Source organism: Poecilia formosa, unplaced genomic scaffold (genome assembly GCF_000485575.1).
Source record: "Poecilia formosa unplaced genomic scaffold, Poecilia_formosa-5.1.2 Scaffold129, whole genome shotgun sequence".
NCBI lineage: Eukaryota > Metazoa > Chordata > Actinopteri > Cyprinodontiformes > Poeciliidae > Poecilia > Poecilia formosa.
The window spans coordinates 54,260-69,841 of record NW_006800068.1 but is presented as its reverse complement, the minus strand read 5'-3'; the positions used below and the strand labels follow the sequence as shown (position 1 = coordinate 69,841).

Here is a 15,582-nt window from a genome sequence, read left to right as displayed (position 1 = left end):
AAAAAATACAAAAATCAAACATTAATTTTAATACATTTATTTCCTGGAGGTAAAGAAAGTAGAAAATCATCAGTTTAGCTGTCAATTCCTGTAAAATAAATATAATTTTTGACAATGATGAGTAAAAACCTGAAACTCCAGTGACTTTTATTGGGATTTTATCCGGCTGGAGCGACATCTACACAGCATGATGCTCTATGCTACTCTTCAAAATGGGAAAAATAAGAAAACATTCCCGTCTGCATGTTTGTTTTAGCAGCAGAAAACTTCTTAAATAAGAACAAACTGAGTCATTAGGTGTAGTAACACTTCCTATTGCTCATCAGTTTATGATCAATACTAGATAATAACTGACATTGATTAATAATAAAAACACATTTTAAAAAATAATAATCAAAAAATATTAATGCAGAAAAACTCAAAACAAAGCAAAAATATCATAGGTGGTAGAAAACTCAGAAATAAATACACAGGTGACAACATATGAGGAAAAAAATGGATTAAAAACAGAAGAAGAAGAAATCAACATTAAAGGCAATTATTAAAACTTATAGTGATCGATTCATGATTTGTTTAATAAGTCAAAACAATCTGGTTTCCACAAATATTAATTTGCATTATATAGTGAGAAAAACACGCTATATTTCATAGATTTATACTTATAGTAATATATAAAAATAAACTAAATAGTTTTAAATATTTGTAAATAAACAGGTAAAAAGTTAAACTGAAGTTAATATTAAATAATAATTACAAAAAAAAGCACAAACCTACTGACACATCTGAAATATATTTAATAATTTATTTCCAGTTGTATTTTAATTATGACAAACATAAATTAAATTAAATGATTTATATGTTTAGTAGTACCAGTTTAAATGCACTCTGTCAATATTTCCCTAACGAATAACTGAAAATAATAAAAACTATAATTTTAAGCGGGGAGGAAAGAGAGGCTCGGCGTATGAGTGGGTGAAGCCATTTTGAATTCAATACGGGGGTCAGAGGTCAGAAGTGCTGTTTACGCGGCCGCTCTTATTCTTCCAACAACATGCCTCTTGAAATAAAAAACAGACATCCAGAGAAGAGACATTTTAAGAAACAGCAGGTGCTTCTTTTCAGCATGTTTTTTTTTTTACACAATAAACAGAAGCATAAAGGGAGAAAGACGATTGCTGCCCCCAAACGCGGCCTTGACTGGAAAACTCGACAAACACTTCACATTCAGGGAAGAGGGGAAGCTGAACGACTCTGAAGACTCCACTTCAAATCGCACTCAACGTCCGACTATCACAAGAAAACCGCAACAATAAACTTTGCTTTCAGAAGTGAGTAAAAAGTTAATTTAATGTCATTTGAGTGAAACTTTTTAAAGTTTATTTTGTTTGTTTATTTAGGAGAAATCCAGTAAATTATTGGTTGTGTACCTGAAGGTTTGCACTGGGAACGGCGCTGCCGTCTTTTAGCCAGGTGATGGTTGGCGTAGGGTTGCCAATAGCAACGCAGTCAAGAGACAGGCGACTTCCCACCAGGGCCTGGACCACAGGGGGCGGGGCTTTGGTGAAAGTGGGCGGGGCTAAAGAGAAAACACAAACAAGCTGGAAATGAATCTTTTCCCCCCACAAGATAAAAATCAAAGGATTATCAAAGAGTCAAAACATTTTCTCTCCATCATTTCACCTGACTGTAATCAAATAATAAATTCTTAAATGTTTACATATAATTACAAAAGGAAAATTAAATACATTTTGACATTGTGTTATTTGCAAATGTATTTTTTCCTTTCAGTATGATTTATGAAAGTATTGAAATTTGTAAATTACAGACATGAATAAACTAAAATGTCTTTAGTTTTGCAAATTCATCGGACAATCATAATTTATTTATTTATGCAATTTATAATAAATTGCACTTAATTAGTGGAATTACACTGGAATAACTGTATAACAAACAAAGTACAATGTTAAATGTTTCTGTCAAAAAGTTGATCTGTGTTAAACTTTTCCACAGAAATGCAGCTTTTTAAAATGTTTTTATTTATTCGTCATTTAATTAAGCTTTCCTGCTGTCACTTGATTACAGATTAAAATAATAAAACCAGAGAAAAACGAGATTAGCTACAGATGGCTGCAACTTTAGTTATTTTTCCAGATCAAACTAGATTTCACATTATGTTAACTTAAGAAATTAAAAATAATCTAAACTAAATTGGAATTTTGTGAAAAAGTAATTTAGCCAAACTTTATACCTAAATGCCTGTTGTATCAAATATGATACAAACAGTTTTAGTAGCGCCAACAGTTCCGTTTTTCAAAATAAAAACACATTTGATTATTATTTCTTGCATGAGGTTTGAAAGATTTAAAGTCAGGACTTAAATGCATAAATGTGAATCATAAAATCTGCATTTCTCAGATTCGATTTGAACTTTCAGAGAAAACTGCTGACTGCTGGACTCTTGTTTCGCCTCGCAGGGCGCAGGCGCTGTGGTTTGTTGCGGAAGAAGCGGGTGAAGAACCCGTTATCGCTCCCGACTCTCACACGGTCCAGCTTCGCTTTGATCTGATCGTTTCTTCTGAGCAGCGACAGCGAAAGGTTTTCCAAACACAAACAGACTTCAAAGCACACACACGGAAAAAAAAAGAGATAATAATCCATATTTTATACCCAGAGTTAATATTTAAACCGTCAACAGGAATAACTACTTATTTTACCCCTGAAATCAGAGATTATTAAATATTACCTGATGCAAATAGAGACTTTAGACACGTCCAACTTCTTTAAGCAGCATTTAAAAGTTTTGCGTTTAAAGAAGTTTGATAATTTATAGCATCTGTCATATGATGCTTATTTTGTAGAGCAAAATAAACGCAACATAAGCGCAGACATTATGGAAGATTCACTTTTTAAAGAGGCAGAAACTACCTAATGAGGCTATAAACCATTCTTTTCATTTTCTGGGTTATAAATAAATAAAATTTAGACTTTGATGTGTTGAGAAAAAACAGAAAACTGTGAAATTGGATCAAAACAATGTACCTCTGAAGAGGAGCAGAGAAGCTGGATATCTTCTGGTAAAATGTTTTCCCTTAAATCATTACGGCGCATTATAAATAACTAAAGAACTACGTTTAGGTGGGTATTTCATACAAGCAAACGCTGGAGGCTCTGCTGTAATCCCACCAAGTGGAACAAGAGTTTGGGGTTTTATTTAAATTCTGGATAAATGCATCTTTAATCTGTTTTTCTGCCACAGCTGCACCCCGTTGATCAGCTCTTTCAGGGTCAGGATTGTTTTGTTTCTGACTGAATGGGACAAGATTTCTGCAACATGATGCAAGTTTTAAGCAGGAAATGAGACCAGCTTCCCGCTGTGCAGAGGTTTGGTTGTGTCTTCATCTAAAACATGTTTTTAATTCATCTAAAAACTGCCAAAACTAAAACAGTTACTTAGTAATTATTGTAGAAGTACATCTGAAATATTAATTAGCCTAAATCAACCATCAATTACAAATCTGGACTTTCAAATTGATCTTCACATCCAACTCCCAGTAAAAACTCACTTTTGTAAGATAAATCAAACTCGGCATAATAAAAGCTTCTGTGTTCTTTCAAAATAAAGTTCAGTTTAAAAGTTCAAAATAAAGTTATATACGAGTTACTGTCAAATATAAAAATGTTTTATAATGATTAGAAATAACTATGTTATGAAGAAGCTGCGTGTGGAGTTTGCATGTTCTCCCTGTGGATGCGTGGGTTTTCTCCGGCTTCCTCCCACAGTCCAAAAACATGACTGTCAGGTTAATTGGTCAGGGGTCCCCAACTCCAGTCCTCAAGGGATAGCATCCTGCAACTTTTAGATTCACCTCTGCTCCAAAATGTCTGAATTCCCTCACCAGCATTCATTCCTCTCTGCAATAGGCTGGAAACGAGCAGTTTATTTGATCCAGGTGTGTTTGAGCAGAGATGCATCTAAAAGTTACAGGATGGTGACCCTCGAGGACTGGAGTTGGTGACCCCTGCTCTAAATTGTCCCTAGGTGTGAGTGTGTGTGCATGGTTGTTTGTCCTCCGTGTTGCCCTGCGACAGACTGGTGACCTGTCCAGGGTGACCCCGCCTCTCGCCCCAAACATTAGCTGGAGAGGCACCAGCACCTCCCAACCCCACCAAGGGACAAGGGTGTACAGAAGATGGATGGATGGATGAAGAAGCTGCAACATCTTCAACAAACAAAAGAATAAATCCTGTGGCCTTTTATTTAAGCGCTGAGCATTGTTTGTGTAGTTAACCTGAGCTAATATGTAGTTTTAGCAACTTATTAGCTAAAATATAGCTAAAACTATGTTTAGCTATAAAACATGTAGCTAACATAATATAAATAAAAATAAAATAGCTAAACATAGGTAATACTATATAGTTTTAACTATACATGTAGTTTTAGCTACATGTTCAACTAGATTGTTAAAATTAGCTATGTTAGCTAAACATATTGATAAAATTAGCTATAAAATCCTATTTAGTTTCCCAGACAATAGTGGAACACAAAAAACATGCAAAAATTACTTTATTTTTTATTTTTTTGGGCTGTTGTAATCATTAACCGTCTCCCCTTCAGCTCCACCTTTTCAGTGGAGACACATTGTTGATTCTGCCATTAAATTTAAAATAACTTGCTATTAAGTATTGGGAAAAACTCAATGTAATTATTGTACTGAGGCGGTGGAGGGTTGTTGTCAGCAGCTGCTGAAAGTTCGAGTAATCAGTAAAATAGCCAAGTTACTTTTTCAAGGAGTAATCAGTAATTCAATGAAAGTTACATTTTCCAGTAACTATGCCATCCTGACGCTCACCAATGACAGGGAAGGTAAAAATCACATTGTTATCCCAAAGATGGCTCGGTTTCAGAGCATTAATCCAGCAGGATGCAGCTCACCGGTCACAGAAAGTCGAGTCCAGTCGCTGCTCTGCTCTTCCTCCTCCAGTTTGTCCAGCTGAAATATCCGGCAGCTGTAGAAACCCTGGTCCTCCAGCTGCAGGCGCTCCAGCCTCAGGGTGGCGCTGCTGAGCAGAGACGCCCGCCCTGCAGGGACAGAGCCAGACTGGACTTCACTTTTCACCTTTCAACGTTTTATTTGTGGAGAAAAACAAAGCCAAAAAACAAAACAAAAAAAGGTTCAAGTTTTTCTTTTTTTATTTTATTTTTCAGTTACAGAAACCGGCGCTCAACCAACGCTGCGCACACACACAAACCCAGAAACTGGATCTGCTGGTTGCCAGGTGACGGCTCCCAGGAGCCAGCGCTGCCTGTAACATCAACCCTTTATCTCTCGGAGGCTGCAGACTAACTGTCCATGTAGATTTCACACCTTAACGGATAGATCCAACAGAAAGGAAGAAAAAACTGCACCTCCTCGGGAAGAAAATAAAACGTGAAAGCATCAAACAGACTGCAGGATCGCTCTGTACCACAGGGAAGTCACTGTTGTGATGGTAATTATTAACAGATTCAGTGGATTGGAGGGAGCCTGGCGGCGAGAGACGGGCCTGACTGTAAAAAAAAAAAAAAAAAGATCCAGGAAGTTTGAGCCAGGTATGCTTCCAGAGATAACACACCCTGTTTACTTTTCCTCGCCGCCAAAGGGGATCAAATCCACAGGGAGGGGACAGAAGTGGGAGCGAAAGTGGAGCAAAACACACATCAGCATACACTCAAGGGATTAGCTCGTTTCAAAACCCTGCCCTTTGACCCCCTCTGGTTTTTATCTCCGCTGCCTTCCTGTGATATAGGTCAGTGCAGCGCTGAACGGGAGGCAGAAATGCTGCTGGATTTCAGCCGGGGAAAACGGATAGAAGTGGAAAAGAAAAAGATCTGAGCGAGACGAGATGATGCAGAAATGAAAAGTGATCAAATTTGTAAAATCCCACTAGAGCAACTTTTATCAAATGCAGGAACACGTCCTGCTGAATCCATTCAGGGTGTTGGAGCAGGAAGCCCATCTGTTCTGCAACACGGCAGTTCAAAGTGCTTTACATCATAAAAACATACAGGCACAAATTAAAAAATCAGAACCAAACTTGACATTTTTGTTGAGTGACATCATCAAATATGTTGATCAATGATCCATTTATTATGCGTCAAAAGAAACGCTGAACTGGTTAGGCTTGATTTAAGGCAGTGTTTCTCAATTCCAGTCCTCAGGCCCCCCTGCCCTGCACGCTTTAGGTGTTTCCCTTCTGCCACACACCTGGATTCAATATCCTGGTGATTAACAGGCTTCTGCAGTACTTGATGGTCATGCAATCATTTGAATCAGCTGTTCTGAAGTAGAGGCACACCTATAACATGCAGAGCAGGGGGGCCTGACGACTGGAATCGAGAAGCACCGATTCAAGGGAACTCAGCGTTTCGACTGTTTTTACATTTTCTGGAAGTTTGTTCCAGATTTGTTTATTTACTGTTGTCGTTTAGTAATTTCTTGAAATACAAGAGCTCTCAGAAATTTCTGTAATTTTCATTCCATCACTAATATGACAATTCAACTAAAAAACATGAAGTGTGCTGCAAAAACACAAAATCTTACCAAGTGATTTTGAAGTAGTTTCTAGTGAAAATATAAGAAACTAATTACGAGTAATTTTTTAACAAGATATAGAAGCTTGTTTAGTCAATAACCTCTTTATATTGATGGAAAAAGTTCTAGTTCCGTTGGTAGAACGTTCCTCTGTGCCGTTACCTAGCAACCCCAGCCAAGCCCAGCCCGTTACCTAGCAACGCAGTTCTATGGAACTAGAGCTTTATTATCTGTATTAAAGTATTTATTCAAAACAAGTGCATAGTTCTTCCTGAAAAGTTTATTTTAAGCTAGTTTGTCTTATTCCTAGAAACTAGACCAAAATTACTTGGTGAGATTTTGTGTTTTGGCAGCGTAAATAAATATTTTATTTCTGAGGTGCTTTTCACAGACTTAAAATGATAAAGGGCTGTATAACAAAAAATTCAACCTTGAAAGCGTAAAACAAGAAAATCTGTTAGAAGAAAAATAAATACAAAAGATCGGGTTGCCTGGTTCCATAAGAGCCCATGAACTCAAACCAATTACATCACACATATTTACAAAACAAAAATTTTATATTTTATCTTATCTACATCTTCTATCTTTATGTGAGCCCACAGATCGTCTCTCATTAAGCCACTATTAGGTAGAATTTTAAATGTTCTTGTTGCCAAGACCATCTAACCTGGAACCAAGTCAAGAACAGCAAAGTAATATGAGAGCATTAGTTAAAGAGGCAGCATTATGTATTTTCCAGGCACATATTTACTTGATTGTGGCTTGAAATTGGGCCTCTGTCTCTTTAAGAAACTCCTGTCTTCAGGACCATTATCCTTTTAACAACATTTTTACCAGCTTTTCACTGTGAAGTAACTCCTATAATGAAATCGGATGTTTTTCAGACGTTTGCCAATTGCTGCTGGCTAGTCTGAAGGAGCTGAAAGGAGGAAACTGCAGCTCAGAGGAAGAGCTGAGCCTCGAAGGCGGAGCTAGGTCCACCAAGGCGTTTTCAGCTGAATGGTTGCCATGGAGATTAAATGATCAAAGCAACACTCCAGGAAATATCATTATGCAAAGCTCCAAAAAGCTGATTTCATATAACACTACCCCTTTAAGAACAAAACACTTAAATTTAACAACATCCTCACTAGTTAGTTTCCAGCTACATTTCAGTGAACCCAAACTTTTATGCAAGCAGAACCTCAACCACATGCTTGTCTGACATTTTCACAAGTGAAATGGAGAATTTATGGAGCAGACATACAGCTGGATGCTAACCAACGTGGCTTCGTCTGCAGGCGGATTGAAAAGAGGCGACACGGTTGGAGGTGAAGGTATTAAAGCAGCGTCGGTTCTTTAAGCGTGATGCAGAGTCAGAAAAACATCCGTATATTTGCAGAAGAAAATGTTTCTTCGCCTTGTTTCTCCTCCTTCACGACGGCAGCACAGGTGGAGGCAATAAAATATTCAAAGTAAAGAAAGTTTAGTGGTTGAATTTGAATGCAGGCAGGAGCTTCACGCCAGGCTGCAGTGAAACAAAAAGAAGATGTAGCTGTGTGGGGAAAAAAGAAAAAATCCAAACCGAGACCGAAAATCCACAGCAGAGGATCAGAGGTAGTAGAGTACACACAGAGAGTATTCAAGTAAAAGTATCACTACTTCAGCATATTTTTACTCAAGTAAAAAGATGTTCAAGAAATTAAAAATGTGTTTGGTAAAAAGTCTACTCAAGTATTGAGTAACTGGTCAAACTGGCCAAAGTAACTTTTGACTATATGAACCTGAGAGGGTAAGGTCTATGTGTACACAGGGACAAACTTATTAAGCTGTCAGATCACAAATCACAAATGTAGTAAAATGAGATGGCTTTAGTTTTGCATTACCGATGTAAAAACACACAACAGGATTTCCATTTTCTTCTTTGCCCAAACTACAACTTCACTGTTGAAAACGCACAACTTTCATCCTTCAGCTTTTCTTTAAATCTGTTGTTGAGCGCGTCGTCTCTTCTGCAGTATCAGAACCAGGGGCCTAAAAAGGCTCAGCATTGCAAAAACACAAAATCATACCTGGTAGTTTTAGTCTAGTTTTTAGTGAAAATATCTCATTACACTTGAAATAAGACACACTAACTTACAAGCAACTTTTTCAGGACATCTAGAAGCTTGTTTGAATATATAATTCACTTAAAAATATGGTGAAAATGTCTTGTTATAAGTGAAATAATCTACCAGTGGAACTAGAACTGGGTTGCTAGGTAACGGGCTGGGCTAGGCTGGGGTTGCTAGGTAACGGCTCAGTGGAATGTTCCAACAGTGGAACTAGAATTTTGAGCTAGAATTATTTATGTAAAACAAGCTTATTTATCTTGCTGGAAAATGACGTGTAAGTTAGTTTGACTCATTACTAAGATGCTAAGATGCTCTAGAAACCAGACAAAAATTACTTGGTAAGATTTTGTGTTTTTACAGTGAACACAGCCTGATAGAGAAGGCTGGTTCTGTTCTGGTTACGACTGTGGAACGATACAGAGAAGGATTCTTCATAAATTCAAGAAAATAATGGACAATCCTGACCAGCGTCTTCATGAGACTGTCTTCAGTCAGAGGCTTCTTCAGATTCGCTGTAATACTGACTGCTACCTGCCAACAGCCATCGCCATCTACAGGAACGCTTTGAAGACTTTGAGTCAACAACATTTAATTTCACTTTGGAATCAATAAGATATTTTTGAATTTGCATAAATAATGTCTACTTCCTGATATATTACCATCAGGATCTACTTCACATCTACAGAATTGGGCCAATCTGTCTCTGCAGTTCATTCAGTTTACAGGTTTTCTATGAGTCCACTACATTATGGAGTTCCTCAAGGTTCTGCTCTGGTGTCCTTGTAGTTTCTGTTGCACCTGCTCACACTTCAGTATAATTTAACATCTTAAAAAGTCATTTTTGTGTTAAAATTCAGTTACACATCTCTTCTAAGGTTTTTGAGGTAAAAACTGTAGAAGAATATAACATTTTAGTATATTTCTGAAAATGGCGAATGCTGTGAAACTGGGAGTTTTTTGTCCACACAATCTCTTACTGACTTCATTTTAATACCCAACTTTGAAATACATAAAATAAATTTGGAATAACAAGCAAAATGCAAACACTGAGGTTTCAAACGTGCTCTTTTGGGACAGAAATACGGCAAATATATCATCAAACCCACCACAACAAGGCCTGAGGTTCCTACAAATAAACTTTTTCAAAACAATATTCACTTCTTCTCTTTATGTTAATCTGTTTGCACACAGCACTCGCCATCAAAAGTAGCAGCTATGTGGGTTTTTCAAACGCCCAAACCAAACAATACCCTTTGTCAGCACAATTCAACCACACAATGCATTTATTTGTCAAATTGCCTTTGACTGAATCCCCCTGAAGGCTCCTTCCCCCAATGCTCTTAGGTGACACTGAAACACAAAACCATGGAGTGAAACTCTGCAAAAGTAAAGAAAATAATTCAGAAATGAGCCGCTTTTAAATATTAGAGCATGAATTATAACACGAGACAGTCATTGATGTCCTTTCTTGAAAGACAAAAGCAAGCAGAGGGAATATTGTCATCATCTGCGTAAAGTATTGAGACATTTTTATCAAGCGGTGACTATCAGAGAAAAACCAATATTCCCGTTCTTCTCAGCTCCAGTTTGATGCCCTTCATAAAGCACTCAAACGAGTCAGAACAACGCTGACAAAAGGAATATCTGCAAAGACCACGGCTTTTGATTTTACAACATTTTATCGAGAGCGAAAGACGCATCAGACGTATTGATTTTCCATCTTCCAAAATGGATGTGTAACATTTCAGAAATGAAGTTTTCAAATTATAAAAAGAAGCCTTTGGGGAAATCATCCACAAAGTGTCTTGTTTGGTTTGACAAGAGCCTGTAGACAAAAATTATTTAAATTCAATACCATTTTGAGCGCCTCAGACATTTATGTCCCTGAAAATGTGATATCCTCGGGCAGAGAGCCCGCATCATCTCCAGGAGATGTCGTCAGCTCTTGGCAGGTCGAGGAGAAGCTTTCAGGTTTCGGGTTGCGCCCTGTCCTGCTTGTGGCTTTACGCAGGGCCACCGTGTCATGGATGAACATCTGAATTCAAGCAGTTCATCTAAATAAGAGGCCTAACTTGATGCTCCGCTGAACAATCCCAGCACCAGGCTATCATGTTTGTCCACATGGGAAGGAAGCACATTAACCGTGTTTAATGTTGCTCCTGCTTTCAGAGGGACAGCGCATTTATACAGCTGTATTTGCTTTTAATAAAGTCAGCAGAAGCATGGTGCCAACCTGGGACTATATTTCCTGTCCACAGAGCTGACATTAACGCTTTGATCACTTGCTCTGCAACAACAAACACTTAGACCTCTGCTAGCTGTCTTCACAACCCAGGGGGATCGCCAGCGAATCTCGTTTTTGAAGGAATCAAATAAAACTAGGAGTATATGGAGAGAAAATAAGCTCGAATTGGCATTCAGGGATTAAAAAAAAGAGATACATCTTTGCATCCAACCATTTCCATAAACCAGGGAGAAATTATTCTAGGTTAAGCTAACAGCTACTCAACCAAACAACTATTCAAGCCAACAGCTATTTATCTAAAATTAATTGGAGAAAGCTATCTGCCATTTAAGCTAACAAGCTACTCAAGATAACTACTTAATTTAGCAGCTATACAAGCTAACAGCTATTTGAGCCATCATTAATTTAACCTGCAGGTGTACAAGCTAACAAGCTACTTGAGCTAACAAGTACTCAAATTCATGCCAACATTCTACCCATGTTAACAGCTATTCAAGCTATCATTAATTCAAGCTGCAGGTATCCAAGCTAACTGTCATTGAAGCTAGCAGGCTACATGAGCTAACAAGTATTCAAATTTAGCAACTGATGCTAACATCTAGTCAAGTTAACAGCTACCCAAGCTCACAGACCATTAAGCTATCAGCCAATCAAGCTAAAAGTTATACAAGCTAACATCTGAGCTGACAGCTAAGCTAACAACTCATAGGAAGTGGGTTAATTTAAGAGAGTAGAACACCAAAAACATAAAATTTACCTAGCAGTTTCATCAAAAAGTGCATATTGTACTAGATAGTTTTATAAATATTTCTATGCCTGTTTATAGTAAAGAAACTCATTGAGATTCAGCTTCAATTTGAAGAGAATACTTAAAACAATCATCCATTTTTGACTTATTGACTCAGATTAGTTATCCGTTTTACCATTTAACTTCCCTAGGAGACTCTTGCATAATGCCTCTAAGATACTGACTTCTCATTACTACTCCACACAAACCCACTTCACAGAAAAACATGGAAAAACCCACTAAAGTGGGGCAGAGATGGAACCGAAGCGTCAGCCTCTGCAGACTTATTCACTTGGATACCTGGCGTTTGAATCACAGCAGCTAAACATCAGTTGGCTCTTGAAGCCAAACGGCTCTGACACCCGAGAACACGCCTGAGGGGTTGAAATGCACACTGCTCATTTCAACACTAAAGACTCCAAGTTTCCCATGCTGCACCTGTTACTGCCCTGGCAACCAGCACCGGTGAGAAAGCTCAAGCTCAGCATCAGCGAGGACAAAGCATCTTTTTCAAGCCCTTTGAATCGGAGGAGAAACGGTTTTCTGTTTGTTGTTACCAAGCTTGCCCATTTAAAGACGTGGAATGACGAAGGTGTGCAGAAACGTGTAATTTGTCATTCAAAAAGCAGGCAAATTTTAAGGTTATGAGCAACCAGCAGATTGCCCTGCTTCCTCTGACGATGATTTATGCTGCAGATTGGCGCCTGAATCAGCAGCAAAAGCCGAGCGTCTTTTACGAGCCTGCGCTGGAATTAAAGTGGCTGCTGCTCCCACTTTTGATAATTCAGCCAATCGGCTGAGGTTCACCCTGACTTTACTGCCATGTAAATGTCAGCATCGGGTTTCCTGGAGTGGGAGTGGCTCCCCACTCAGAGGGGAAAGGCTGTGACTCAAACTAAAAGCAGGTCCTGATCCTTCGACAAACACAAAACTAAAGGCGGAGATTACAGCACATTACTCTCCGTTAGCACAAGAGATAAATCTGAGAACATTGTTACAATGAAATGTGGATATGCAAGTGAAACGTCTTGATCTAAATACTGAACATTCTTTAAAAAATGGACTCCATTCGTTCCAATTGCCTTGCAAAAGTATTCATTATTCACATTTTACAACCAATAAAACTTTAAATTCGGGGGATTTTAGTTTGATTTGCCAAAGCAAAATAGTGCATGTCTGTGACATGAGAGGAGCTGGTGAAAGGTTTTCAATATTTTAACAAATAAAAGTGTAAAGTACAGTTGTATGCAACCCACTAGAGTCCAAACTTAGACATTTTCAGACAATTATTCTTAATTTACAAAAATTCTAGATTGGGTATTGGTGAGCATAAGGGCAGATCTATTCAGTCTAATTCTATGCTTTCTGCTCTGAACAATGTCATTTATTTTACATTATATTTCCAATTCCTAATTGCGCTTCCTAAACCATTCGAAATAAAGTTTGTTTTTGCATGTTTGACCAAAGTAGCCAAACCTATTATTTTTGTCAGTTTCTTTATTATTTATTTTCCATTGCCTGTTATTTCTGCACTGCATTGTTTGAACATGTCTGTGGAGTTACTGGTGTGTCTACTGGTGCTGTACTGGTGTGGAGTTATCAAATAAGTTTATAATTCAGTACATTTATGTCTGTGTTTAAAAAAAAACAAAACATTTTAATTCATTTCAGTTCATCTGTATCAGATTGATATCAGTAAAAACTAAACCTCAGTGGATCAGTGCATCCCTAATTTAAACCCGTTTTTTTATTATTTCAAATAAAAATAATTAATACCAACTATATCAGCAAATGAAGAAATAGCGAGGAAAATAAATAGGAAGAAAGGAGGTAAAAAACATTTTTTCCCACCCTTATTTACCACTCATGAGCTACTACATAATTTAAAGAAGGGTCTGATTTTGGAAAAGAAAAGAAAAGAATAAAACTACATCTTGGCACAGTTCATGCACATTTTTCACCCAGGTAGATTTGCTGTCGAATACAACTTCAGTTCTGATAAAAAATTTAAACATCCATCAGATTAAATCACCTTAGATCTGTTTTCCATTCTTCTGAAGAAACTCTCTTAAACTTAGACATATCAGATGTCTCAGCTGGATGTAAAAATCAATCGGTGTGGGTGAGAACTGCCTTTAGTTGCACAGCGTGTAATGAGTGATGCAACAGGGAGTAAGACGGGTGTTGAAGGAAATTTAGAGAGCAGTAATTATGCAGTCAAATGTTAATCGGTGCTGGCTACCCCTCCTCGGTTTTCATGTTGATGGAAATAAACGAATTAGGTTAAAAGCTATACTTACTACCAGTTTGCTGCCTGCTTACCTCCCACCTGAGTGTTAAATGCACCAATTAATTTCACTCTTTGAAGTTTTTTTCCCCAAGATACTCCAGGATTTAAAAAAAAAAAAAACTGCACTTTAGTCAGAACTTTGCCTGATGTGTAAGAACATACACTTCAAAAACACAAAATCCTACCAAGTAATTTTGGTATATATAATAGTGCAAATATCGTAGTAAGCTCGAAATAAGACAAAATGACTTACAAGTAACTTTTTAGTTTGATATAGAGACAGATTTAAAGTAAATAATTCCCTAACTTTGATAAAGAAAGTTCTAATTCCACTGGCAGATTATTTGACTTATAACAGGAAAAATGACATCATAATCTGCCAGTGGAACTAGAACTGGGTTGCTAGGTAACGAGCTGGGCGTGGCTGGGGTTGCTAAGTAACGGCNAATTTTCTCTTCCTAACTTCATACCTTTTGTCGTTTATTTTGTACTAAACCTTCTTTGGATATCTAATAGTGTCATGTGTCATATTTAAGTAAATAATTTTAGTAAATAATTTCTTAAAATTGATGAAAATAATTCTAGTTCCATTGGTAGATTATTCCACTGTTGCCTAGCAACCCCAAACAAGCCCAGCCCGTCACCTAGCAACCCAGTTCTGGTTCCAATGGCAGATTATTTCACGTATAACATGTCATTTTTCATGTTATAAGTTAATTTATCTGCCTACAATGTAACTAGAACTTTTTTAATTAATATAAAAGAATTATTGACTTAAGACACACCTGTTCATCTTGCTAAAAAGTTACTTAAAAGTTAGTACCCTTGAAATAAGACAATACTAAGATATTTGCACTAGAAACTAGACCAAAAATACTTGGTAAGATTTGTGTTTTTGTAGGATATCCAAAACAAAAACCCTGCACAAGTTTAGAGTGAAAATCTCCACAGGAATCTCCAAGGCGCGAAAAACTGGACCTGAACAAAAGCGAAGTTCTGAGCCACCCAGACAAGCTCTCTCTTTGTCCACATTTGTCCCATTGTTTGTGACTTTAAAGCCAAACAAAGGCGGCCCTCGCCCATTGAGGCTCTTTTTTCACCTCCGACTGTCTTTGTTCACCGTGCCGCGGCTACGATCGTGAACAATAAGCGGTGATGCAATGCCAGAGTTTGTTTGAAAGGCCACCAAGGTGTGGCGCAGAATGAAATCCGAGAACAAGAGTCTCGTTTCGTTTTTGACTCCAGCCAGACGCGCACTCACTTCACCGCCTGTATTGCCTTTAATGAGAGAACATTTTCACAGACAAACATTATAATAATGCTGGCAGGAATAATTGTATTTCAAGCATGGTGCTAAGTGCAGACATCAGCGTGCTGGCAAACAGAAAAACTTTCCTCAGGGAACCAAAGGTTTTTCTGTACAAGGGTTTATGGCCGCTTTTACAGTCGTGCATAAATTTCAGTTTCTAAAACTGCCTATGGAGATTACAAAAACCATTCTTCAAATTTCAAAACATGTCCACAGGTTGTTTTTAAAGGGCAGTAAATTGCAATACAGTTTAAAACCCTCCAACTAAGCCACACTTCCTCAAACA

At 37.7% G+C, this 15,582-nt stretch overlaps 1 protein-coding gene across 3 annotated transcripts in view; it reads right to left on the bottom strand.

The window, feature by feature from the left end:
• The window catches only part of LOC103144556 (protein turtle homolog A-like), a 55,964-nt gene that overhangs the window by 28,240 nt on the left and 12,142 nt on the right, over positions 1 to 15,582 (bottom strand). For all 3 annotated transcript variants that reach the window (XM_007561603.2, XM_016676155.1, XM_016676156.1), the window contains exons 4-5: positions 4,934 to 5,080; positions 1,428 to 1,576 (exon numbers count right to left, since the gene is read on the bottom strand). In XM_007561603.2, the coding sequence (XP_007561665.1) occupies positions 1,428 to 1,576; positions 4,934 to 5,080 (296 nt within the window). The remainder of the gene's footprint in view (positions 1 to 1,427; positions 1,577 to 4,933; positions 5,081 to 15,582) is intronic.